This window comes from Mchenga conophoros, linkage group LG16 (assembly GCF_057382185.1).
Source record: "Mchenga conophoros isolate Kocher_MC1m ecotype Shallow Benthic linkage group LG16, M_conophoros_male_GT1.1, whole genome shotgun sequence".
NCBI lineage: Eukaryota > Metazoa > Chordata > Actinopteri > Cichliformes > Cichlidae > Mchenga > Mchenga conophoros.
The window spans coordinates 37,741,605-37,767,252 of NC_140541.1; the positions used below are offsets into that span (position 1 = coordinate 37,741,605).

The 25,648-nt window shown below is 43.4% G+C and overlaps 1 protein-coding gene across 3 annotated transcripts; it reads right to left on the minus strand.

Annotated features, from left to right (window-relative positions):
- Positions 1–1,066: 1,066 nt before the first annotated feature.
- wnt6b (wingless-type MMTV integration site family, member 6b) lies at positions 1,067–24,009 on the minus strand. Of its 3 annotated transcripts, none has more exons than XM_085249629.1 (4): positions 23,795–24,009; positions 13,769–13,989; positions 4,841–5,136; positions 1,067–3,711 (listed from the first exon to the last, which is right to left on the minus strand). In XM_085249629.1, exons 2-4 carry the CDS (start codon positions 13,965–13,967, stop codon positions 3,250–3,252), a joined length of 957 nt encoding a protein of 318 aa, XP_085105755.1. In that variant the 5' UTR covers positions 13,968–13,989; positions 23,795–24,009; the 3' UTR covers positions 1,067–3,249. The 3 variants fall into 3 exon arrangements, with proteins under 3 accessions (XP_085105755.1, XP_085105754.1, XP_085105756.1); XM_085249628.1 differs by having other exon boundaries at positions 23,252–24,009; XM_085249630.1 differs by having other exon boundaries at positions 23,899–24,006.
- Positions 24,010–25,648: the final 1,639 nt, after the last annotated feature.

A 25,648-nucleotide genomic window follows, 5' to 3' on the forward strand; every position in this document is an offset into this window, starting at 1 on the left:
CATTTTGCATTTCTATGTAATCTCACGCCTCCAAATATCTGTTTTACTGCAAGTAAACGCTCGTTTTGTGCGCTAAATGTACGGCAAATAAGAGCAGCAGACCACCAAGACTCCACTGTAGCAGATAAGCAATGACAGGACACTATTTATCTGAGTGATGTATGGGAATGACTGTCTGCAGAGTAACACTGTCAATCCATGAACAGTGGCAGCCCTTCATTAATGCTTTGTGTGTGTCTGTAAGCACTTAGCATCAACAAAACTCGTTCCCGTGAGGGACGATGTTGCAATCTGAAGGCACTGTTTCATTCAAAGGGTCACATGGAAAAATACACCCGTTCTAACCTGGCTACGCACCCGTGCAGACACGCGCAAATGGACACACGCGCTGACGAAGACAGACGCATGCAGCCACATGCGCACAGATGTCGACAGGCAACTTTATTTATACCAATGCTCCAATAAATCTACCTGCTCATCTGTCTATTTTCTCTGGCTTTGGCTGCTCTGCTCTGAACGCCAGCGCAGGTTTAATGCAGGAGGACGAGAGGGCAGAGCAGTGTGTAGGGGACAGGAGCAGAGACGAGCGCCCCATGGCATTTTCTTCCTCTTGGCTTACCTTTCCATTTCTTAAACGCAACTTCTGGCGCGAGTTTTTTGCACCACCAAATTCCTGGAAAATATGAACTTGTGTCAACTTGTACAGCTCAAACTAATACAGGCCCACTTTTCTTTCTTTCTTTTTTTGGCCTCCTTGTCATCTAATTTCTACAGAATAAATGCCCCCAAATGATATATACCTCCTCTTTATGAGTACCACAGAGAATCCTACACAAAGGGTCAGGTTTAGTGAATCACTGAGGTTAAAACCTAACTTGAACTCATGCTGATGTAAAAACAGAGCTCGTAAAAGTCTGATAAACAAGGTGACAGACACCCAAAGCAGTGACATTAGTGAGTATAAATCCCAGGTTTGTGCTGCTCCTCACAAAATCTAGTGTTCAGAGTGATAGACTGGGTCCAAATAACACACTTACATCACTGTAGAAGTAAAACATCAGTGAAATCTATTTTATTGTGTGGAAATACTGAAACTAAAAAGTATCATCATAGTTTAAATAACAATTTGTCCAACTACATACAAAGTAACTTAATTATCAAAAGGAATGATAATGTATCTGGTTTTGAACGGTGTCTTCGATGTCAGTCACAAGCCACTTGAATCTCTTTAGGCATTTATGTTTAATGAAGCTGCAGTGTAACATCCAAGTATGCAACCATTTCTCCTGAATACAAAGACGAGGAGCAGATGGAAATAAAAAGCAATATCGGACAAAACTCATTTAAATAAATGACCAATGAACGAAGAAGCTTTGCTGGTTAAAGACGGGCTGAATTATGTTACAGTGACATCGCTGAAATGTTTTTAAAGATTTGCGTTCCCACCAAACCTGATTGGAAAGTGTTAAAAAGATGAAGAAGGGGGAAATTCTCAAAAAACACCACTAGTGATAAGATGCAGCCTCCTCATCACTGCCGTGCTCTGGCTCCGTTCACACAAAAACACTAAGGACTGCTGTGACAGCTGTTATCATGACCTTAAGTGGTTAACATCAACTACAAAATGGACTTACAGAATAACCATCGGTTAGGTTATAAAAGTCTGTCACACAGCAGACGATAAAAGTGACGAGGAAGCATCCAGATGTGAGCCACGGTGCGCCGCTAAAACCAGCTGACTCTAAATTATAAATGCGTACCTACATGAAACCTCGCGCAAACACAAAAACCTGAACAGCACAAACTGAAGCAATGTTGTGTTATAGTTCAGTATACTTGCTGTGCACTGCCAGATATACAAAAGTGTAAATTAGATGATACAATAAGTTTATGGGTATTTCTGCTGAAGAGGAACAAAGCAACAAAAAAAGACCTCGTCTGTGTCGCTCAGAGACAGACTGTCCAGGAGTGGTGTGCTTTCAGTAAGCAGCATACTGCAGTTTAACAGACAGCAACAAGATATATACACTGAAGGATATGGTGATAACTGGCCAACCTACACAAACACAATAATGCACACCTTCTCTCACACACACGCACGCACACAGGCACTTACAGTATCAAATAAAAGCTAACATCCATAGTGCATTATTATTATTATTATTAGCCCTGTATATCATAATATATAAACAAAATGCATCATATACATTTTTTTGATAACAAAAAAATATCATGAAAAAAAAAGGTTTCTATTTTGGTTCAGGAGAAACAGCCGACTGCAGGTTTGATTACCAAGCTGATGAGGACGTCCGCGGCAGCTGCTGCATCCAAAGTGCTTCTGAGAGACAGACGGAAGCAAGTAGTCATCATATCTTTATATAAATAAGAGTCTCTGCTGGCAAGCCAAGTCCGCACCTGCAAAGCATGGTGTTAACAGCATCTTTGCAACTATAACAACGGTTTACAGTTTCCCTTTTTTACATTTTTCATGTAGTAGCAGAACAACAGGTCAAGACCAGCATCGTTTTGTTTTCTCACTATGTTGATTCGCTGCAGTTACAATAACTGAGACACAGTTTTTGGTAAATGCAAACTCAAGAATATGATTACACTTGTTAAGACGGAATATATATGAAAGATGGGTGTAGCCACCAAAACCATCCCCATTGGCATGTTCATATGGGGGTGATTTGCCACATCCTGCTTTACTGTCAGTTTTACCTGAAATGAGCCCATCGTTTACAAACTGGTTGAAGAAGGCTTGAAAACAGCAACCGAGGCTATAAAGTCATTACGTATTGGGGAGTTGCTCCCTGCTGGGTTTTGGAATTAAAGCAGGTTTAAGGCACTTTTGCATTTACTTCACTCTTTAGATCCAGAGGCTACGTCCATCTTTTATGTCAAGTCTATGAGCATTACACCGTTAGATAACAGTACGTCTATGAGCACTGGAATGGAATATGGGCCATAGTGAGGTCCTTAATCTTCTTACTACCCTGCAGAATATCGTGGAATAAAAGCAACGTCTCCTATTAAGCAATGTTGCTGAACTGCAGGTGGAAGGAGGATATGGCATTGTTTCCATTGTTTCCATTGTTTCCATTGTTTCAACTTCTGACTGAGCTTGATAACCATAAACTCGAGATCCTCTGCATCTTTCACGCTATCCAAACTAAAGCAAGAACTTCAAAAAGTAACAAAAGTAGTTGTAATTAACAAAGTAATTTGACTACTTTAAACTTTAGTTCGTCAGTGACAGAGACTAAGCTCTTTTCGAACCATGCACTTTTTGCACTGGACGACACAACACCAGTGGAAACGGCATAAGCAGTTCTCCTCAAACACCACCGTCTCCTCCCGGAAGCCTCGCTCGCAGCACAACAAATCACAGCCGCTAATGTCCATGGCCGTGCTGTTGCATATACGCCCCTTTGTTCCCAGCGAACCTGTTTTTCGATTTGCGAGGCAGAAATCCGGAGACTCGTCCGAGTAGATCAGATCCTGCTTGTCCGGAGGTTTGATGTTCTGGCCCACAGGGATCAGGGTCTTCCCGTCATTGCCGCCCATCACCTTCGAGGCGCCGTTGAATCGCTCCAGCAGGCGGTCGCCCACTTCACGGAAATGCGGCATCTTTTTCCAGCACGTGCGCAGCGTGCACGAGCCTGACAGTCCGTGGCATTTGCACTCAGTCCTCATGTAGAGCTTTACTGCCTAAAGGGGGGAAAAGGGAGGTGAAAGAGGGCAGACAGGTGAAAAAGAGAGGAGAGGGTTTATCTAGCAGAAAGAAGGACAAAAACAGTTAACTTGTACCCTGAAGTGAAGCCGAGCTGCTTATGACAAATGACTAATTCGCCTAAGAAGAATTTATTATTGTGTTTTCATGATATATGACAGACAAAGGCCCTGGATCACACACACACACACACACACACACACACACACACACACACACACACTGATAGATAGGTAAGATAAAAGCAGACGCTATTCAGAAGGAATTTAACTCCCCAGCCCCCCTCTCCCTCCACGTTGCCTCTGGCCTTCCTACATCTAACAAGCCTTGACAACAGATCATTCACTTATAATGCACATAATTAACCCATCACACACACACACACACACACACACACACACACACACACACACACACACACACACAAATGTGTATAAAAGTAGACATGCATTCATGCACATAAACAGACATTTGGGCGCATCGCAGCACGCTTATTTCTCAACCTCTGGGAATTTTTCTTCCTATGTTCAAACAGTTTGTTCACTAATGCTACAATTGGACTGCATCCCAAAAACCCTCCTCTCTTCCTCTCTACCTGCCGCTGACCCCAACTAAAGTGAACTTTGTAATTCGGTGTTGCTTGTGCATCTTTTAACAATTCTGCAACGAACTCAAACAGCGACAACGCCGCACAAGGAAATGCGATCCTGAAGATTTGCCAGTGTTCTTCTTATAAACAAACACCAAACTAAACTTGCTCCTTCATCTTCCAGTAGCGCGGTAAGACCATCATGGTGGTAATTCACAACACAGAGGAACTTTTAACTTCTACAGTGGCAGTAGAAAGGCTGCCTCCGAGGCTCAAAAACAAAGCGCCGGGCACGTTCTTGTTTTTTTTGTTTCAGAAACCCGATTCTTGTTAGAATATCAGCTTACGGCACGACACAAATATGGCTGGAGGCCGCGGCTTTCTCTTTTCGCATGTTAGTGGAATGGAAAGAAGCATTCCAATGGACAACCGACACCTTTGTCGAACTTTATCAGCAGGTGAAACATGCATTCTTACTACATTTGAACAGGATACAGAAACTTTGTGAAACTGCTTACCAGTCTGCCAGCTTCGTTATTGTGCAGGTCGACGAGCGTCCTGATGTCACTCTTGCCTTTCCTCCTCTTGGCATCCATAAACTGCTTTGACTTTTCATAACCAAACTCCACATCATCTCCGCAGCCCCCCCACTCCCACTTGACCCCGTCCCCAGAGGAGGACGGCTTCGGAGGCGGTCTGTTCCTGGTGGCCTCACAGCCGCACTGCAGGAGGTCTCCCATACTGCAGGCCTGCGTCACAGAGTGGGTCACACCGGCGGCTGTGATGGCATAAACAAAAGCTGTCTCCCGGATATCTACAGGAACAGGTACAAGCAAAAGAGGGGGTTCGGTTACTGAGTCTGCATGCAGCATTACAAAAGTGCTCACAAAGAGTAATTCCACAGATATCTGATGACTTTTACCAGAGTTTGAAGGAATTCATAGTAATGACAACTTATACAGCCCCACTGCAAACATGTAAAATACAGGATTGTATAAATATACGCCATACACATTTTCTATTCTAAATCTTCTGGATGTGAGTTTTAGATTTAATACAGGCGACATCGATGTCCTTATAGAACCTTGGCATCAAGCATTACAGCTCCTGCCTGATCATTTTCTACTGCAATGGGACAGTTCTCCTCATCTCCAGTCCCCGTTTCGCGAGATCTTCCCCAGGGGACAATTCTCTGTGCCGTTTCGATCTCATACACACTACACTGCCAAAAGTATTCTCTCGTCTGCCTTCACACGCATATGAAGCTGAGCGACATCACATTCTTAATCCACAGGGTTTAATGTGATGTCGGCCCACCCTTTGCAGCTATAACAGCGTCAGCTTTTCTGGGAAGGCTTTCCACAATTTAGGAGTGTGTTAATGGGAATTTTTGACCGTCCTTCCAGAAATGCATTCATGTCTTTATGGACTTTGTGCACTGGTGTTCCCACAAAGTTGGGAACACCAAACACCCCCCCACCAAACACAGGGCAGTCAGACAAGTACTGTTCTCCTGGCAATCACCAAACCCACACTCTGCCAGATGCTGATTTGTCACTCCAGAGAACATGTCTCTGCTCCTCTGGAGTCCAGTGGTGGCGTGCTTTCCACCACAGCATATGACGCTTTGCATTGTAAGGTTTGGATGAAGCTTGTGAGCCCGTTCCACGAAGCTTCACCGTTCTCGAGTTAATCTGAAGGCCACGCGAAGTTTGGAGGTCTGTAGCGACTGACTCTGCTGAAAGTTGGTGACCTCTGAATACCGAGTGTTCATATATGGGTGATGCTCCGTAAATACAGAGCTGATTTTGCTGATGGGTCGTAACAAAATCTCAAATCTTATGTCTCTCATGTAAAATGCTGGATGTCATAAAACTTCATCTGGCTCCACAAACCTGACTGGAAACCTGGTGTCCAACTTCTTTGATTCTGATTGTTGCTCAAACCTCAGCTGACAGACTTGCAACAACTGAGACTTCAAAAGCCTTACATACATGTAAAATATGTGCATGAAGCTCTTCTGGTGGGATGAGTTTAGTTTTTAAGTCCAACTGTCCAAAGTTGGGATTCACAACATTTGGACACATATTTTTCATTAAGTGGTCAGTATCGCTCCACAGTCAGCTGCAGGACAATAAAACAACAAGCATCCCTCCACATCTGTCTCTGCATCCCATCAGTCGATATCTCAGTCCCACGGAACAGGATAAGAGCGCTTCTCTCTCAGTCCTGCTCGATTACGACAACTGAAGCGTCGCTGGCTTTGTGGTGCTGAGGACGGCTATTTCTCTCTCAGGCCAACATAATCGTACACACAAGCTCTCACACGCCACAGCTGCTGGTTTATTTCGAGTGCATGGCTTAACGCTGCTGGTTAAAGCCGTGCTCAACTACAACTGCAAATCGATCGTCTGTCTCCCCGCGGGTGCTTCAGCATTTCTGCCACCCACAGATCAGCGTGTCTTTATCCGGGGTTAGAGCAGCTATTGTCCATCACCTGACAGAAAAAGAGCAGCTATAAAAAATTGCTGAGAGCTAATGCACGTGAACACTGCTCTTATTCTTACTTTAAATTGAACGTTTGTTGCAGAACAAACTGGAATAAAAAAAGATTTGTGTGTTTGCCCTTTTTTTTTATGGCGAGCAATAACAACACACTGATGCTGCTACCATGTGCTGTGCAGCCAAAGCCCATACAGGGCTTGAATGATTGGCCTTCTGAATGTCGATCTTCAGGATAGAAGAACAAAACCAAACATTTACAGTTTAACACGTTAGCAAGTAATATTATCATAAGTTAATAACGACACGCGTGTGTATGTGATATTTACTATTTTAGTATGTTAACAAATGCTAGCTGATGGGGACTAAACCACAACTGAGCACCTGCTGCTTGAGCAAAGAGGTTTATTTAGACCTCACGAGCTGCATCGCCAAAAACAACAGTGTTGCCCTCTGACCTGAACATAAGTATAAGAAGCACAAGAATTATAAGAAACTTTCTTCAGGTTTAGAATAAGACAGACAAAAGATACTGCTGTACTGTTGTGTGAAAACATCAAAGCTTCCACTCTGTGCAGTCGTGCATGACTCAGTAAGTTGTGGAACCACATTAGTCTCTTTAAGCTGTTTGCAGACATTTGTTTATGCACAGCTCTCTGAAGGATTTCATCACAGCATTTCCATCAGGTCGAGGTCCCGAGTACCAGTATGCCCAGTGTGCCCAGTGCCCGAGCACCTTGCAAATACTGAGTATGAGTTTTTTGCCAGATGTGGTGCTGTGCATTATCTGGCGAAGTCTTGTCGTTTGTTCAGATGCAGTTTTGCAATCCTGCACCGTGCTGCCATGTTCATTTTAGAGAGAAGACGCTTTCTTCTGACTATCCTCCCATGCAAGCCATACTTTTTCATTTTTCCTAAGAGTGCTGTCATGAACTTTAACATTAAACATGCTAAATAAAGCCTGTAGAACCTCTCAGCTGTAGCTCTTGGTTTTCTGCAGTTCTGTGACAGACTGTGACGTTGTTGGGACACACACGTACGAATGCTCCAGATGTACAGAGGTGGCCACACTTGCTGATCATCAAGAGTTAATCAAATTTACATTTAATTAGAAGCACCTGGCTGTACTTACCTTCTCAATTCTTATGGAGGCAGTAAGGTGTTCTTAGTTTATCACAGGACTGCACACATGTGTGTGAGGTTGTTAAGTGTGCAGGGATAAAAAAATATGATAACAATTTGTAGGAAGATGTGTTTTAAATAGTGTAAGGCCTGCTGAGGATAAACTAAACGAAAAAACATCTAAAAATAACCTCTGAAGAGAATAAAACACAACAGTTTCACAGGTTTGAGGGAAAAATCTTATTTTAACCACTGTGTGCTGAGTTTACATGAAGCAAAAGCATTTTTATTTCTAGGAGCTGGAAGGCAGCGGCTGTGCAGTCACCACTATCAACACTGCCAGCTCTATATCGCATGATTCACTGAATGGGATTCATTAGGAATGGTAACACACACACACACACACACACACACACACACTCTGGTACAAATGCTGCATGTCCCGTCTCACATATCTAATCCTCAGATTTACTGAGCTGGTTCCAACATTTTACACAGCAGCTCTTCACGACACAGAAGACGAGCAGACTATTGTGAAATGTTAAATGCTTCAAACTGCATAAAACAATATTTTTCACACACAAACTTTTACGAGTGTGCCTGCACTGGAGACATCTCTGGGTGTCTTACAGCTGGTATTGATATCAAGGCTCGCTGGGGTGTGCAGGTTTTGTCGCACGCCACCCAGTCTGTTTGTGTGTGTGTGTGTGTGTGTGTGTGTGTGTGTGTGTGTGTGTGTGTGTGTTACAACTTAAGCAGACCACACCTTTTTGTTCCTACCATTCGGCAGAAGGTTATAACTGCAAACGTACTCAAATTAAAATGTGTCATCTCCAAAGCATCCCTCCAACTATTTAGAAACACATGTGTGAAACAGCAGCACTTAAATCATTCGTACAATATGGTGATAGCAACACGTGCTGTGTCCAAACAAGCCGAGAGGCCATCCAGATGTCACCAACTGTGCTTGCAAAGCACGACGCTGAGCAGAGGAAATCTCCACGGCAAAAACTGAACATGAAAAGTGTTGTTTGACATGTTTTTCACACATTTCAGTTTTGAGGGCATCAACTAGCACAAGGCAAAAATATCCTCTCTGTAAAAATGGGCCGACAGCATACACGAGGGGGGAAAGCAGAAGGCTTAAAGAAGAGGGAGAAAACGAAGGGAGAGGAGGAAAGAAGCTATCAAAAATTTGATGATTTGAGGCACCCTGATTCACATTTTCCTCGCAGACATGAATTCCAAACAAATTCCCTGCCACGCTGGTTGTCTGGGCCTGTCTACGTCTGCTTCGATTTCAAAAAAGTCCTTCTGCAGGATCTACAACATATTATTTTAATCGCTTTTTCATCTTTTAGAGGTCATCGTCTAAACGTGATCAGGGACGTCAAGCAAAGCTTAAAAAGGATTACGGCACAGAGGATCCACGCTATAGGAAAACGTTTGTTTAGGTGAACTGTGGTCATATCGAGTGAGTTTCAAAATGTAAGATCAAAACTTGCTCATAAAAGAAAATCTCTGTCAGAATTTACCCATGAAGTGATTCATACTTTTTAAAAACAAGGAACACCCAGATGGGACAGTTTGAGGAGAGGTGGGGAACTCCTGATATAATCACATATGATGTGTGGAAATTAACTGTATCTATAAATCCAAACACATATCAGAAGAGACGGGTTGTATGTTGGGGCTGGACTTCAGCAGTTCTCACTCTCACAGGAGGTCAGAAGGCTACATGCTCGTTTCAGGCCTCTCTTCTGTGGAACCAGATCCCATCCTGGATCCAGGAGACAGACACTATCTCTACTTTTAAGGCTTCAAACTTTCCTTTTTGCTAAAGCGTATAGTTAGAGCTGGATCAGGTGACCCTGAATCCTCCCTTAGCTACACTGTGATAGGTGTAGGCTGCTGGGGGATTCCCATGAGGCACTGGGTGTTTCCTCTTCACTCACCTCTCTGCATTGAATCATTAGTTATTATTAATCTCTGGCTCTCTTCCACAGCGTGTCTTAATATCCACGCCCATGCACACAGTGTCAGTTTAAAGGCTCATTAATGTTAAAAACACTGACAGGAAAATAAAACATCCTGAAACCCGTGTGTCAATCAATCAGCACAGAATCTGAATCATATCTGTGAGTCAGCCTGAGAGCATCATTAGTGAGAAGGTCTCAACGTTTTTGACATGATTGACGATCGGCTTAATTAACGTGAAGCCCCAAAGCAAGAGGCCTTGGTTCGTAACACAGGACAGAATTTCACACACAACTCTGCACACACAATTTGGAATATCTCCTATGTGATTACAGCATCACTGTATGGGGGCTGGCTCGCACTGGGAGCCATGCTGGCTCCATGGTCTGTATGTTTTCGAACACAGAGAGGATAATAAAGACTGATGTCAAGAAAGCAGAAGTCTTTGTTTGGGAGATAAGTGTATGTAAGATGTTTATGGCCCAAGAAGAAAACAATCTGATGCACATGCAAAATGAGCCACTGGGACACATCCACACTGTCAACTATCACGTGCTCAAATTTGGCAACGACTCTCATTTTAACACATTTTAGAGCCAAGTCCTACCATTGCTCAGTGCTGCTCCAGAATCCCTTTTTTCCCACAGACAGTGTTTGTTGTGCTTCCTTTGTCTGTATTCTGTACAAACCCTGTGAAGCTGAGCGTTAGCAGCAGTCCACAGTCCATGTCCATACTGTGGGGAAATGCAGAGCGATTCCCCACAATTACAGGAGCCGATACCTCACAATTTCTATAAAAATAACTCAAACTAAATCCAGTTTAATCTCCAAGCCTTAAAATGGGCAAAGATCTAGACACAACTTGTGAACCAGTCTGTGGTACTTTCCCAGTTTGTTTGTTTTTGGCAGGGTTTATCTCATGCACCCACAAGTTTCTCAAAGCCCACGTCAAGAACTGCTGACGATGCCAGGACACAATTTCTTTCTGTCTTTTTTAAGACAACGTGCCTCTTGTTGTGTTAAAAGATGGTTTTTGTACCCAAGCAGCAAACAAACATTTACATTTAACGTACGCAGGGAGGTGAGGTAGTAAACGTTGTGTTCACTTGTCTTCCAAACCAGAAAACAGGCCCGTCTTCTAGTCCTGTCTAAATTTAGACACTAAAAGCCTTCTGGTTAGGTTTTGCAACAGGTGTTCTGAGTTAAAATTCAGCGTTTCACAGCATTAACAGCATGCTGCAAGGCAACCTTTTCCCATCTGCAAAAAGCTTTTCCTTCACAGGGACCTGGGACCCCGCAGAGCACATCTGCCTGTGATCGTATGATGCCGATTTCCCATGTTGACTGACTTGTAATGAAATTAATCAGAGCGCCCTGCACGTGATACAAAAAAGGTGGCCAATTTATTAAAATACACAGTTCTTGACCGAGCTTCAGTCTGTGATGAGACGGGAGTGAGGACACGTTGGCCCTTGTGTCAACGTGTTCACTCATTCAGACGTCTCGCACTAAAGTTTTGAAATGGCAGTGTTTCAGTAATGTTGTGAAATCCGCTAAAACCCCTGTTATATAAACACACAAACACACACACACACTAAGTTTTCACCTTCAGCGTTTCTCTTCCATCTGCTGTCTTGACGCAAATCAAAAACTAAACATTTGCACCATGGATCCTTGTATATGCGTTTTCTTTCCATACACCGAGACGAACTGAGTAATAGTTTTCATCATTATATGCACACACACACACACACACACACATGCATGTGCTGCACAGTTATTAATACAAAATAATTCAAAGCTCTTATTCCACCGACTGCAGCTACAGTCGTTCCTTGTTTCCTCAGAGAGTCGTGTTGACGTACAGCAGCGATGCAGCTCAAGATAAATCCTTTTCACAAACACAGCAAGAAATACACAAATGCCATCACGCAGGTCTTTAAACTGCTCTTAGGCTGTTTGCTAAACAGGATTCGAAGCCTGTTTAACTCAGTCAGTAAAACACCTTTCCACTGTACACGTGAAAAAGCACACAGATGGATGAAACGTGATTGGTAAGAATCATTAGGATTGGGAGAAAACTCACAGTACTGAACAGTGCCCAGCGAGTCGGCTGCTGGAGTAACCGTAGGTAAAACAAAAGTAGCAAAAATAAGCGAATAAAGCAAATAGAAACACGATGCCTGCGGTGAATCGATGAGTTGGCTGCCACAAACACAGCAGCAGAGAGTGACACAAAATGAGACGAGCAATCAAAGGAGTCGAGGCAGCTTCCCTTTTCAAACCTACGCACGGCGTAGCTGTGCTGCTGTCGCACGTGACCTGACAGAAATCGTGCAAAACGCAGCCTTCGTTTTTCTGCAAATAAAAACTGTCATGAAAGTGTCTCTGTAAGAGTGTGTTGTTGCAGAACTGTAGAGGTCAATGAGGTTAAGCAAACCACTTACAGCCAGAGAACATTAAATATGAAGGCACTTTTATTTTGACATGTAGTGCTACTAGTCTATGATAAACAGCCATTAAGAGCAGATCCAGGTAATTGTGGACAAAGGCTTTAAAGCAGCGGAGCACTTTGGCCTCCCTTATAGACAGCCAGGAATTCATGATTAATTGCTAGTCTGTCTCCTACTGGTAGATTCTTGCCCTTTTCCCTCTTCTCTCCCTTCCTCTCTCCTTCTCTCTTTTTCTCCTTTCTTTCTCTGTCCAACAAGACTGGTGTCATAAATTCATATATGGAAAACAAAATCAGTCTTTGGTCCACCTTCATTACAGAAAAATGGCTTTTCTGATGTCACACTGTTATTGAGCTGTAGAGCTTAACAAGAGAAGGCATTGAGAGCATTATTGCATCTATAATTATAAGTTATTAAAGTTAAAAGAAACATAAACTTCTCCATAAACTTCAGTTTCGCAGGTCTTCTGTGTTGATTGTAGGGGTGAGTAAACATATCTGACACATCTAATGGGTATTTGAAATCTCTCAGCCGCGTAATATGTTAGTTATTTTGATTTTGTCTCAGCTGAAAGGAACAAAAATGCCTCCTGATGCAAAAACTTATTGTGTTTACCTTCATTTAGATGGGACGCACTTCTTACTGTCAGGCCACATGAAATCAAAAGTGCTCCAAAAGGGAAACTTATTGGATTTTAATGGCAATCGTGCAGTTCTAGTATGTTACTATCTAGAATTATGACACATCAGAGCCAAACTTCATTTTGCACATCTTCCCCCACTGAGGCAGAAATGAGTTTAATGAAATGTTTGGCACGTTGTGTTTCCTTTGCTGTAAATTAATAATACGTGTGCCTTGTTTGTTAACTAAACACAAAGATAAAGGTCCTCTGTAATGCAAGTCAACGGAGAGACAAGAAACTCTCTATGAATCTAATCAGACAAGAGAAAAAACCAACACAGTAATTGCAGAAGACCCAGCAGTGACCCTGCGTCAGTTATATTACAGACTTCAAAGAGTTGGAGGAAGATGTTAGGAGATCTTAGGAAAGATGTTAAGAGAAAGGGCATTCTTAGCTGATCATTTCAGGCATGCCCAATCTGATGAAGAGGAGAGTCAGTCAAGTGTGAATACGTCTCCTCAGACATACAACAGCTGCCCTTGTTTGTTCGAGTGCCATCAGGCAGGCTTCTGACCTCAACTTGATGCAAGGACAGCGGCTATAATCGTAACCCCGCGAAGACAAGACAGCTTCAAATTGAATTTTGGCTTGTAGCGCCAGGTAGACATGAGAATGATTTAAATCTTCTTATTTAACTCGCAGCACTACTTCCAACTATTCCTTCAAGACTGCATGCATTTTACTAAGAAGAGGCAGACGAAGTCACTCACCTTGTTGAAGTATTTTCCCAAAGTATTTGTGGTGGCTGGTGCAGTTCCACCTGCGGTACCTGAACTGGTACTGGCACTCCCGGACGCCCAGCCTGGCTCCTTTGGCCACCTCGTTGATGATCTCGGGCTGAGTCTGGCACAGCTCAGCCTGTTTCCCCGCCAGGCGCTTTGCCTTCCTGCAAATGCTGTTGGGGTCCATGACCAGTGGACTGCCCACCGCCCTGTTTGAACAATGTTAGACAAGAAGAAGAAGAATGGTTTCTAAGCAGCGTTATGACAACAGAGAGTTCACACGGCTTATCTTGTCACTCGGGAAACTCTGCAATCATCAGTCGAAGAAGGTTTTTCTTTGGCTCCTCTACCCACCACATCTCAGCCATGTGACAATGTGCTTCTTGAATCAGCATGTGGGAGACAACAGCATAGTTTCCCAGAGGAATCCTGACTCTGATGTCAGATTGGCAAGTTTAGATTCTGTTATTGGACTGCGCTCGGAGGAACTGTGCGGTCCTCAAAAAGTTGGAAGTCATGTAGTTGGACGGCTTTTTACAGTTGATTTTGATGCTGCTTAAGTTGATTTTGGTAAAGCAGACGGCAGTCTTTCTAGATTTCCTAACGATACAGCCTCTCTGTAGATTTTAGAGACGTTAAGAGCTTTGCTGCTTAAACCACACAGAGTCCTCAAAGCAGCGCTCCTTCAGGGAATCTGCACATATTATATTACAGAAAAGAAGAAGAAAAAATGTTTAAATGTGAGGGAAAATAAATCAAGCTCGCTTCATGAAGTTTAAATATTTAAAACATTAATATGTATATACATATTTCTTGCATTTGATGAATACAACTGTGATCGTCCTGAGCAGCTTTGACAGATTAGTGTATATAACACAGATAAATAGTTTATTCTAACTCTTAATGGGAAAGGGGGAATTGGCTCTGCCACGTGGAATCACTGCCAGCATTTGTGGACACTTCAGTGTCACTACAGGGAAAGTGACTTCATGAGAGGACTTTATTTCCACTCTTTGCTTTTCTCATCTCTGCCTGCTGCCAGTTTATCCTATGTAGAACACCTACTCCATGTCTGCTCTGCATCTTTTCATGCTTTTTGTCCCTGGATGCCAGCAGATGTGATTCATAAGTTGAGGTTTTACAATTAAATAGGGAGGGAAGGAGAAAGCGAGGGCGAGGAAAAGGCCAACCCATAGTTTTCATTCAGCCTCGTTCCTGTTAATAGCACCTCCTGATATCATTCTTCTGCCTTGAGAGTTTGCTTTAAGAAGCAGAACAAACACTCGCCAATTCTCTCCGCTGGCGGTCTGATACCCAGCACAGGCTCCTGCGGTCGTTCCTGCATGTTTTTGTCTATTTTTAGACTGATATAATAATTTAGATGGCAGGCCAACATGTCAGCGGACGACAGAATTAAGTATCTTTCACACATAAGAAAGCTCGTGTTAGCCTCTTTGCTGAAAGAGGCGATCGTGGCTCAAGAGTTGGGAGTTCGCCTTGTAATTGGAAGGTTGCCGGTTCGAGCCCCGGCTTGGACAGTCTCGGTCGTTGTGTCCTTGGGCAAGACACTTCACCCGTTGCCTACTGGTGGTGGTCAGAGGGCCCGGTGGCGCCAGTGTCCGGCAGCCTCGCCTCTGTCAGTGCGCCCCAGGACGGCTGTGGCTACAATGTAGCTGCCATCACCAGTGTGTGAATGATGACTGGATGTGTAAAGCGCTTTGGGGTCCTTTGGGACTAGTAAGGCACTATACAAACACAGGCCATTTAACCTTTAATATGGTACCACCGGGACTTTGTTATGTAGCAGAAGAACACATTTGTAAAGCACCTAATCCCGAATAATCATCCATTATACAGAGAGCACAATGGGAAAAAGCCGAATGTCATGTTATATGCTGAAAGTGCACTGGCATCTCCACACACAACTGTGGGACACCCACTCTTCCATTTCTTCTGTGGTTACTTCTGTGTGTTGAAAACACTGCTATGGAAACAATGCTGTATTTTCATTACAGGTGTTCTGTGTAAACAGTGTAGCTGTGAGGCTACAATGAGTGTTTGTGTGGTGATCCCACAGATAATTGAAACATACAGACAGTGTGTAGGTGTTAATTACCAGGTACAGGTAAAATACTTAGCAACATACACTCCCTCCCAAAAACCACTTATTATCTACCCACTGCCACCGGGGAGCATGTGTGAGAGAGCGAGGAAGAGATAAATGTCACATTTATGTCTATGCATGCAGGTGTACGTCTTTGCAGTCTGTCTGGGCTGTGAGAAAGGCAAGACGCTCGTTGGTGCGTATGTCTGCAAGAGGGCTCATCACGTGCACGCGGCCCGCTCTGTCAGCAGCTCGCAAAAACCAGGGTGGCTTTTATAATGGGAGACCCGTAAAACTAGTGAATGCACTCGAGTTTTATTCCGACTTCTGTCCACGGCATTCGAAAAATCCACAGACAGCTGGAGCCTCACAAACAAATATATAGATAGATATCGGGAGAGAGAGCCAGAGAGGCTAAAAAGGAAACTATTAAAGGATAAATTTGGCACCAGGATCCCTTGTTCACTACTACATATTACTCCACCTGACACTACTCCTTCTGTGATGCATTCAGAGTTTTGCTCTCGGGATGAACATAGCATTTAAGACATCAGCGTAACTTTGTGCTGAGCATTGGGGGGGGGGGGTCAAGATCTCTGTCTAAATAAATAAATAAATCTCGGTAAATTCCCAGATGATTAAACATGCAACTATTTTGCTGGTAATACCTGAAATGAGTAAAGAAATAATGCAAGATAATTCATCATTTTATTGGCTGGTTGGGTTTGATTATTGGGGGGTCATAACCCCCCTAACTCTCCTGAAAATTACACCCCTGGTTTAAGAAAGCATCTTGTCTTTTGTTCTCTCTTTGTGCTGCTGCTCACAGCGGACCTACACAGATAAGCGGCTTATTCCCACGAGGCAATCTGCTTTGTATTTGTATTTATACTTGTACAGTATACATACAGTGAAAAAGCCCCATTATTCCCGGCTGTCGAAGGCGAGCACATTGTCCCATCTGTCCAGTATCATCTCCGCAGGTTGAATCCTGAGTTTTCTTTGATTAACTACGTTTTTTTAAAAACTGAGATCAATGTCACAGAGACCTGGTTATTGCCAGATCTGTTGCAAAAAAAATCACTTAAATCGAGGCTGTCCAACAAAATGAAGGGGGCCAAAAGATCACAAATAACAGCAAGTAAGTAATGCAAAGTCTAAGCCTTTGGGACTCCAGCGAATCACAGTGAGAGCCAACGTTCACACATGGAGACAACTTGGAACTGTGCTGAAACTTCCCAGGATTACAGTCGAACACGGTGGTGGTTGTGTGATGGTTTGAGGCTCCTTTGCTGCTTCAGGACCTGGACCACATGAATTCTGCTCTCTACCAGAAAATCCTGAAGGAGAATGTCCGACCATCAGTTCATGACATGAAGGTTAAGCGGACTATTGCAGCAAGTCCAAAATGAAGGTTTTCAAAGTGTGGACTTAAATCAGACTTAGTTGACCTTAAACAGGCGCTCGTGCTGGAAAAGCCTCCAATGTGTCTGAATTAAAACTATTCAGTAAAGCAGAGTGGGACAAAGCTCCTCCACAACAGAAAGACTCATCACCAGCACATCACAAACAGCTGGAGATTTTGCTGACAAGGCAAAAGCATTTATTAAGATTAGGAAGCAACTACTGTTTCACACAGAGCGGGTAGGTTTGGACAGGTTCTTTCCCTTAATAAAAACTGTGTTTGCTCTTCTTCTTTTTGCTTAATATAAACATTTATTTAAAGATTCAAAACATGCGACAAATTTGACAAAAAAAGTAGTCAGGAGGCTGCATATATGTGTGTGTGTGGCTTTAACACCTGTGAGCTCGGGCTTTGACTGCTCTCTAAATGGTCCGTTTGACATTTTTCTGCTTATGCATCCATTTATCAAAGAGATACGTCACCATGGGCATCTCAGGCAAACAGCTCTGGCTGTGAACCTTCTGTTTGCCAGAGGCAGCCAATCAGAAGAAATTTGCCTTCGAGAGAGGCTGGCCTTAAATGGGAGCGAACAGCTTTTTATAGAGAGCAAATGAACACTGAGTGGCAGCACGAAAGCCCAGTGTGAGATAAATATGGATTATTTTGACAGCAAAGCTCCCAAACGGAGCTGGACATGAGAGATAAAGTTCCCCTTTAAGGTTGTGACACGCAACACAGTGCCGTCTTCAGCTGCATAACAATTGTTATGGTATACCTTAATATAATTATAATAATTAGCTAGCTCTCGACGAGCAGAAACAAGCCCCGGCATGACCTAAATAGAGAGTCATTACAAAGTAAACTTAATTAAACTCAGAGCTTTTGCAAGTTTTAACAATTAGGAGCGATATCGACATAAATGGATACATCAAAGCACGATCGTGCAACGCTGGGACACAGTAGGAAGAAATCATGCCTGAATTTTGGCTGCACATCGGTTGGGTAACGTGGGTTCATCAGACTCAGAAGTTTAGACAAAGGGCACGAGGAGAGTGGGAATGATGGAAGTGAGGTGAACTCAGGTGGAAGAGCACATTGCTGCAGATATACCCAAAAATGGGGTGCATTAATTCAATGATGGGATCAACGTGCTGTAAGTGCCCGGCATTCTTGCCCTTGTTTGGAGACTGAAACATTATAGTGTGCATCAGTGTGAGGAAGGGGAGACTCTGGACTCGCTTTACCGTGGATCCAAAAAGTGCGGATTTCAGGTGCAAAAAAAAAAGCAGGGAAAAAATGTTTGTAATGTCACGAAAAATGCTGATGATCCACGCAGGTGCACTTACAGTGCAGACACAGATAAAAGCTTGCATACACGTCCAAGTAGGAACTTCAAAGCCGGGCAAGTAATCAGATCCTCTTCATGCAAAGTGCCACTGTTCTTCAGTCAGTCATTTATGATACAGCTCCTGAGCAGATAACCCAGTGCAAAACACTGAGAGGGAAGTTCAGTCATTGATCGTATCAACAGCTTTGAGGAAACACTGTCTCGCATGAACAGTTCTTCTTGAAGATAAAGAGCCGGGCACAGGCAGAGGAACGCGGCAGACGGAGATAAAACAAGGCTGAGAGTCACAAGTACTCGAATCAAAGGCACTGATAGGAAAACGATCACTGCTATGACAAATATTCAGCTGCTCCAATCATGAGCTAAACATCTACAGTTTGTCTGCAGTTCGGTCTGCAGATTCTTTCTTTGTACTCTTTATTAAAAAATAGGTGTCAGGCATGATCAAAGGTCTTGGACTGATAGTTTTTCACAATGGCAATAATTATATAATAACCATATTATTTTTAGGTCACAAAGGGATTCAACACTGGCACTCATAGAGACCTCATATCTCATTAAAGATCTCACGCCACCGTGGAGCTGTGGGCCTTTCTCTTTTTTCCACTCCACCCATGAATGAGTGAATTTCATCCCCCTTAATCCCTCAAGTATGCTGCAGATGAATACAGTCACGACAAGCGCTAGTCTGAGACGCCGGAGCAAACGAGACAAAGGGAAAGGGTCGGCAGGAGTGTGAAAATGGAAACAAGATGCTGGGCTTCGTTAGAAAACAAAAAGGAAACCGTTCACATGTGATGTAAATGTGTGCAAATTCAAACATGCTGTTCCCAAACTAAATTTCAAAACGAGCTCCTGGTTCTCGGCTTCGCTGTTTCTCGGTCCTCTCAGCCTGAACGTGTCGATCGCTTTCAAACACGCTCGATCCTGCTGACACGCTGCCGTGAAACGAGCCTGAAACGGTGACATTTGCTGCCATAAAAAGTTTCAGCACTCATAATGGAAGCAAAGGCAATTAAATGTGACCAGCAGGAAACCAACAACGCCGCGCTAATGTCACGAGAAAAACATTATTCTGGTTTAACAACCGTGGCACACCCAGTGACAATTAACAGATACATTTCTGAGTCAAAATATGGACATATTCACATGACTGCATGAAAGAGCTCAACAGCACTCGTGGAACATGGAAGGCAGATCCTGTTTGTGTGTCGCAGGCGTGATGACACATAAAATAAAGCTTTAGAGCAACTAAACTGTCTCTTTCCTTTTAAGAATAACGTGCACCACCAAGCTGTGGTTGCCATAGTGACATCTGTCTATAAACTAAGCCAATGTGTGAAGATGTTTCTGCCATTTCAGATTCAGATTTTTAGATCAGATCAGTTATTCACGTCTCAAAGTTTAAGATGAGAGAAACAGCCTCGGCACATACTTCTACCATTTGATTGAAATGCAGGCAGCAGATTAAACGTCTGTAAAAGGTTTCGAAGGGTTTGCACAAGCGGTTTTTAAGAACAGGCTGACGGGAATCGAACCCGCGTTCTTATCCGACACCTAAATGTGAAAGGCATCAAAGTAAATAACAGCGCCTGCTAACATCAGCACGGTATTAGTTGGTATCACTCCTGCACATGTGGCTTTGTGTGCAGGTATCACCTGATTAAATCATCATAGTTGCGCAGATCACACACAAGAATGTTCGCAGATAAAATAGTCCACATTCAGATGGGGTATTGTCATTTCCCGGACTGTTACCCAGGAAACCTGCGTCTGTGTCCCATCTTGGACTACTAGTCTTACTCTTTTCTTTTTGAGTTTTTATTTAGATGTTTGTTTAGGCACTAAAAGTGCTCAGCTTGGTTAATTATGTCGGACGAATCTGTCTGTGAAGGTAGTCTTTCTTCATTTTTGTCTTTGGAGGTGTTGTTTGCCTGATTTGAGCATTAACCAAGGAAGCGATGGCGCGTAATGAGTTCTTCATCTTCAAAGGTATTCTACCTGTTTTTTAAGGAGGTCCTAACATGTGCCACCGAGGCTTAATTCGCTCCTCTTCCTCGATTCTTGGATATTTAGACATTTCTTAGACAGTCGTTCTCCTCTGCTCTGCATTCTTCTGACATTATAATATACCGCTGGCCTGAATGTCTACCAAAATATATGCTGAAACACACTAACACACACATAAACAATTTGATGTCAGTTCTCTGTTGCACATAAAGCCAAACCCACATCGTCATTTAATGTTTATCTTACCCCATCTGCCTGGTGCTGATTACATGTTTAGCTTTCAGCCCAGGACAAGATAAGATCTGTTATAATGAAACTCTCTCGTGCTGATGATGGCAGTGCTCACTATACATTTTGTGCGAGTGTGTGTTTGTTTGCGTGCATATGAGCGCGTATACATATATATATATAGTCACCATAATGTGTGACTGAATAAGTGTGTCTGTATATCTTGGAGTGCATGCAGCGCTGACACACACACATGCAGTATGCGTGTGTGTGTGCACCTGTGGCACGCTCTGCGCAGGCCGTCCGCCGATTCAGGACTGTGGCGCACAACAAAGCTGGCCCTGCTCAGCACTGCAGTCAAAACTAGCATAAGAGAGCAAAGACATTCCTGACTGGTGTCTGAGTCTCTGAGCTTTGCTCTCTGCTCTCAGGCCAAATGATTAGAGCGCTTTAATCAGCAGAGGCACTGAAAGGACAGCTATCTCCCAGCATTTCATCTCGCTCACTCTTCGTCTCTCACTGCAGCTCTCGCTTTTCCTTCATCAACAACCTATCTGCGTGATAGGCATTTTCCTTCAAAAGACAAGTACGGCAAAAGACATAAGGAGACAGAGACATTCAGAAGGAGACCGAGAAAGAGAGACGTACGATGGTATGAACAGCATCTTTCAACAGAGAGAATCATTGTCCTGGCAGACAGGAGAGCAATCCACAGGTGTGGTTTCACTGCTCCACAGTTGGCCACACTGTGTGCGTTTCTGTGTATGTGCTGGTGCATATATGCCCACTCATTTATGTGTGTGAGCAAGTGTGTAAGTGAGCTAGAGAGCGAGTGAGAGAAGATGACAGCGTATGTCAGTGGGGATAAAAAGGAAGTAGCTGATTTCTTCGCACTGATTCTCTTCTTCTGCAGTCTTATTTAAAACAAATGTCCCACACTGCCAGCCGAACAGTGACATCAACATCACAGATAACAGCACAGCTCTGTGTCAGGAATCTTTCGCTTACTGATTTGCATTGAGATGAGCAGATTTAGCCCAAATAAAGCGATGAATTCACGGCGACGAAACAGACTGCTGACCCTGTACGGACATTGTTTCTCTCTCTTTCCTTCCACAGCTGGGTACCAGCACAGCTCAGCAAAAGATCAGCACTTTTCTGGCTGGCATTCACTTTGCTGGCTAAATAATAAACACTGTGTTTTGGCCCAACAGCAACACTTGGCCTAAAAAAGGACCTCTGTCTCTTATATTAAAGTCTGGTAAAGGAAAACTGTGATGTGGTGGTAATGAAGATGTATACGCATTATTGTTATTAACCTGCATTAATGGCGTGAGCTGATGTCAAATTACTGTTTAACACATTAGTTATTATAGTAAAAAGAAAAACACCTTGTACTGGATGTAAAATACCAGTAACACTTGAACCCATTCTCTCTTCTCCCCCTTATTTTTGCTCACTTTCACAATCTGTAACAGATACAGTGCAGCCTGTGGATAGACAAGCAGAGACTCTTATGTTTTATTAACAAAGAGAACTCGAGTTAATTCAAACTATCGTCACAGATTACCTCCACAAACCTATTTTTCTACAGTAAGATGGAAAAATGGCAAAGTGGAGGAGCTCTATCTACCAGTCATGCAAGGACATAAACTCACACAGCTTCCATGACACTACATCCCACACTGACCTTGACTGGGCTGTGAATGAACAGTGGGAGGATTCAAGTGGAAAAAAATCACAAAGCTGCACATTCAAACACTACAAAAGTGTGTGTGTGTGAGAGAGAGAGACGGAGAGAGAGTTTGATTCCTATTGAAACAGTAAGACAGACCCTCACCAAGAGAAAATATTTTATCAGCTGATCTGCTGTCTGTCTCTCTGTCTGTCTGTCCAGCTGTCACACACCTTGTGGAGCTGAGCCTATAGGGATTTTTTTATGATGACATATCCACTGAGCCCAGAGGGCCACCTGACATTCCTCCCTCTGAACTCTCACTCACAGACACACACACACACATACCACACACACCATCAACACCACATCCACCGATCTCCCTGTCCTCTCTATCGCTGCAGACAATGAAATGCACACACCTCCCTCACCTCCCTGTCTTCTCTTCAGGTTTAGTCTCTCACTCTGGGAGCACCTTAGATTGTTCTTGAGCATTCTTGGATTCGGGTAGTTTGCTGGGAAATGTGCTAATCATTAATCACTTATTAATGTTATGCTACTGCGCATATATATTTATATATATGTGTGTTCATTTAGATTTAAAATAAATAGAAAAACCGCGATTACGCAGAAATCACACGAAGCTTTGGGTTGACGGGAGACAGACAGCGAAAAACACGTGGTAGTAAATGCAAACTCACCACCACAGTCCGATGATATTGACCGGACAAAGCGAGATAAAGAACAGAGCCAGCTGGATCCGCGAGAGACGAGCCGTCATGTTGAAATCCTCAAAGAGACTCCCCACCAAAGTTTCGAGTGACGATCTCAGCCAGCACCGAGTTATTTCTTAAATACATAGGAAGTCCCTGCTTGCTGTCTGCGGCTGGAGTCGGTGCAGGCGCGCTTACAGACTGTCAAGAAGAGCGCAAAAATTCAACTGCTCGTCGGCCGTGCGCATCTTAATGCGCAACAAAGTTGGTCAAGAGGCTACTGGAGAGATGTCCGCTTTCAAAGGTGTGGTTAACCTCTGCATTGTCGTTTTGCCCCATCTGTCGCAGCACGTTACATGCTTCCAGGGCGGACCGAGGACGAATCCCGAAAACACTCAAGTCTTATCTGACTGCGAAACAGCGCGTGAAAAAGCTCCACTCGTGAGGATCTTCGGCTCTGACTCATTTTACTTAAAAAAAACCCAAAAAAAAACTGTCATATCAGAGTCAGAGAGGAAGAGGAGCGCTTACACATGTCTAACAGTTCACGTCTTCAGGCGCGGAGCCCCGCTGGCCCCACTCTGCTCGCCCTCAAATGACGCCCGGATGAAGTTTCGGTAATTCTCGGTGCTCACCGGCTGCAGGTAGAGGCGTCTCTGCCGCGACGGCTGTCAGTGTGGGCTCTTTGGATGATGAAGGCAGCAAAAATGCTCTCCCACCTTAGCGTGACGTCGCTCGGGGCGAAGCGAAATCCTCTGTCACTCAGAAAGGAGAGAGAACGAAACTGCAATTAGTTTTAGGAGGAAACGCGCACGCGCACAGAGGGGGGGCTGACACGAGCCCGTAGTGTTTACGGTCACCCGAAATCAGAGCTGAGGGGATCACGGGGTGACGTCAGCACAGGTGCGATGGCACTGCTTTGATGCTTGTGCCAAAAGGTTATACGCGTTAAATTCACACTTTCATATTTAAGAATCGTTTAAAGCAAAGACTTTAAAAACGAAACACATGTCGCACGTTGGAAGTTATTTTTAATATTGTGTATATTTGTAGGTACTTGCATGTGTGATCACCTATCTGGCCAAGGGCATATCCATTGAAATTCAACACCCCTGTGCTGCCCTCACACCTGACTATGTTCCACTGCAGTGATGCAATCAGTCACAAGTTAAACACGGACTAAATCAACCTGACACGTACCTCTGTCCTTCCACAGACCATAACCCACACTCTCAATGCCACCACGGACGCTACTCAAGCAGCTGCGCGTTGGATTGTAACAATAACCCAAATTCATATTTTACTCATAATGTTACGACCGCAGTCTGCAAACGAGTCTGGCTCAAAGGGGCAAAAATAGTGGAAACTTTACAAGTGCTGTAAAGCTTCGACTACAACACACATCAGAACACATCAGTGCATTTCATTTGCGTTTATATTGCACACCGTCCTTTGTGGAATTTATTCCTCATTTTCCTCAAAATTTCAATCTGACGTGATTTTTTCTTCTAAAAAAGGAATAAAAAAAGAATGAACGTTCAAATTCATCAAAGTAATTTCATATGATTTTCCACACAGTCTCAGTGTGCGAACACTGCTGAAAATGTAATCTTAGAGGGACTCATCACCCACATTTGAAGCCGTTTAAACTGCTAAAACTGTGCTGATGTGCAAGTGATGTACAGATGCAGTTTTGCTTTGATATTAAATGTTTTAATGATTACAGGTCCAAATGCAAAAGCCCAGAAACTGCATTTACGCTTTGCTAGAATTTAGTATTCATCTATAAATATGAAAAGCTGCACAAAATCAGAGCCCATCAACACGTTATTAATTAAAAGATCAGATGGATTAACTCACAATAGATAAGTTTCACTGTGACTGTTTTAATATTCTTAATGTTCACACAGCAAACATCTGGAAATGCAGAATGAACATTGCACACATTTGTTCTGCAGCAGTTTTAGTCATGCTCCCTTTCTCTTTGTAGTTATTTAATAATAGTCGGCAATGGAAATAGACATTTAATAACACATTAAGAAATTTGCACTGGCTTCTGTCCGATGAAGAAAATTAAACGAGAAAGTTGTCTAGTAAATACAGCTCCAGTTGATTTTTGACTCATATTGATTGGGTTCAGACGCCGTTGCCGGTTCATACTGTAATCCCATCACTGATGGAGAGAGAGAGAGCAGATGAAGATGGATTCCTCAAAACTGTAGATGCCCAAAGTGGGTCAGAAATGTCTCTCGGGTTCCTTCAGCAGTAGACTGTCCTCCCAATAACTTTGGCTGAGATTGTGCCAAAATCTGTCAGGTGCAATTTAGTGATGGTGAAGATTTTCATGCTTATGGCTTCCAAGTGATGACCTCAAGCTGGTCATTC

Excerpts from the sequence above, each read along its gene's own strand:
- wnt6b (XM_085249628.1), bottom strand. The coding sequence starts at position 23,331 with ATGACGGCTCGTCTCTCGCGGATCCAGCTGGCTCTGTTCTTTATCTCG. Across the intron at positions 13,990-23,251 it reads AATATCATCGGACTGTGGTG|GGCGGTGGGCAGTCCACTGG; the intron begins GTGAGTTTGCAT and ends TTGTTCAAACAG. Across the intron at positions 5,137-13,768 it reads TGGGAAAATACTTCAACAAG|ATATCCGGGAGACAGCTTTT; the intron begins GTGAGTGACTTC and ends CTGTTCCTGTAG.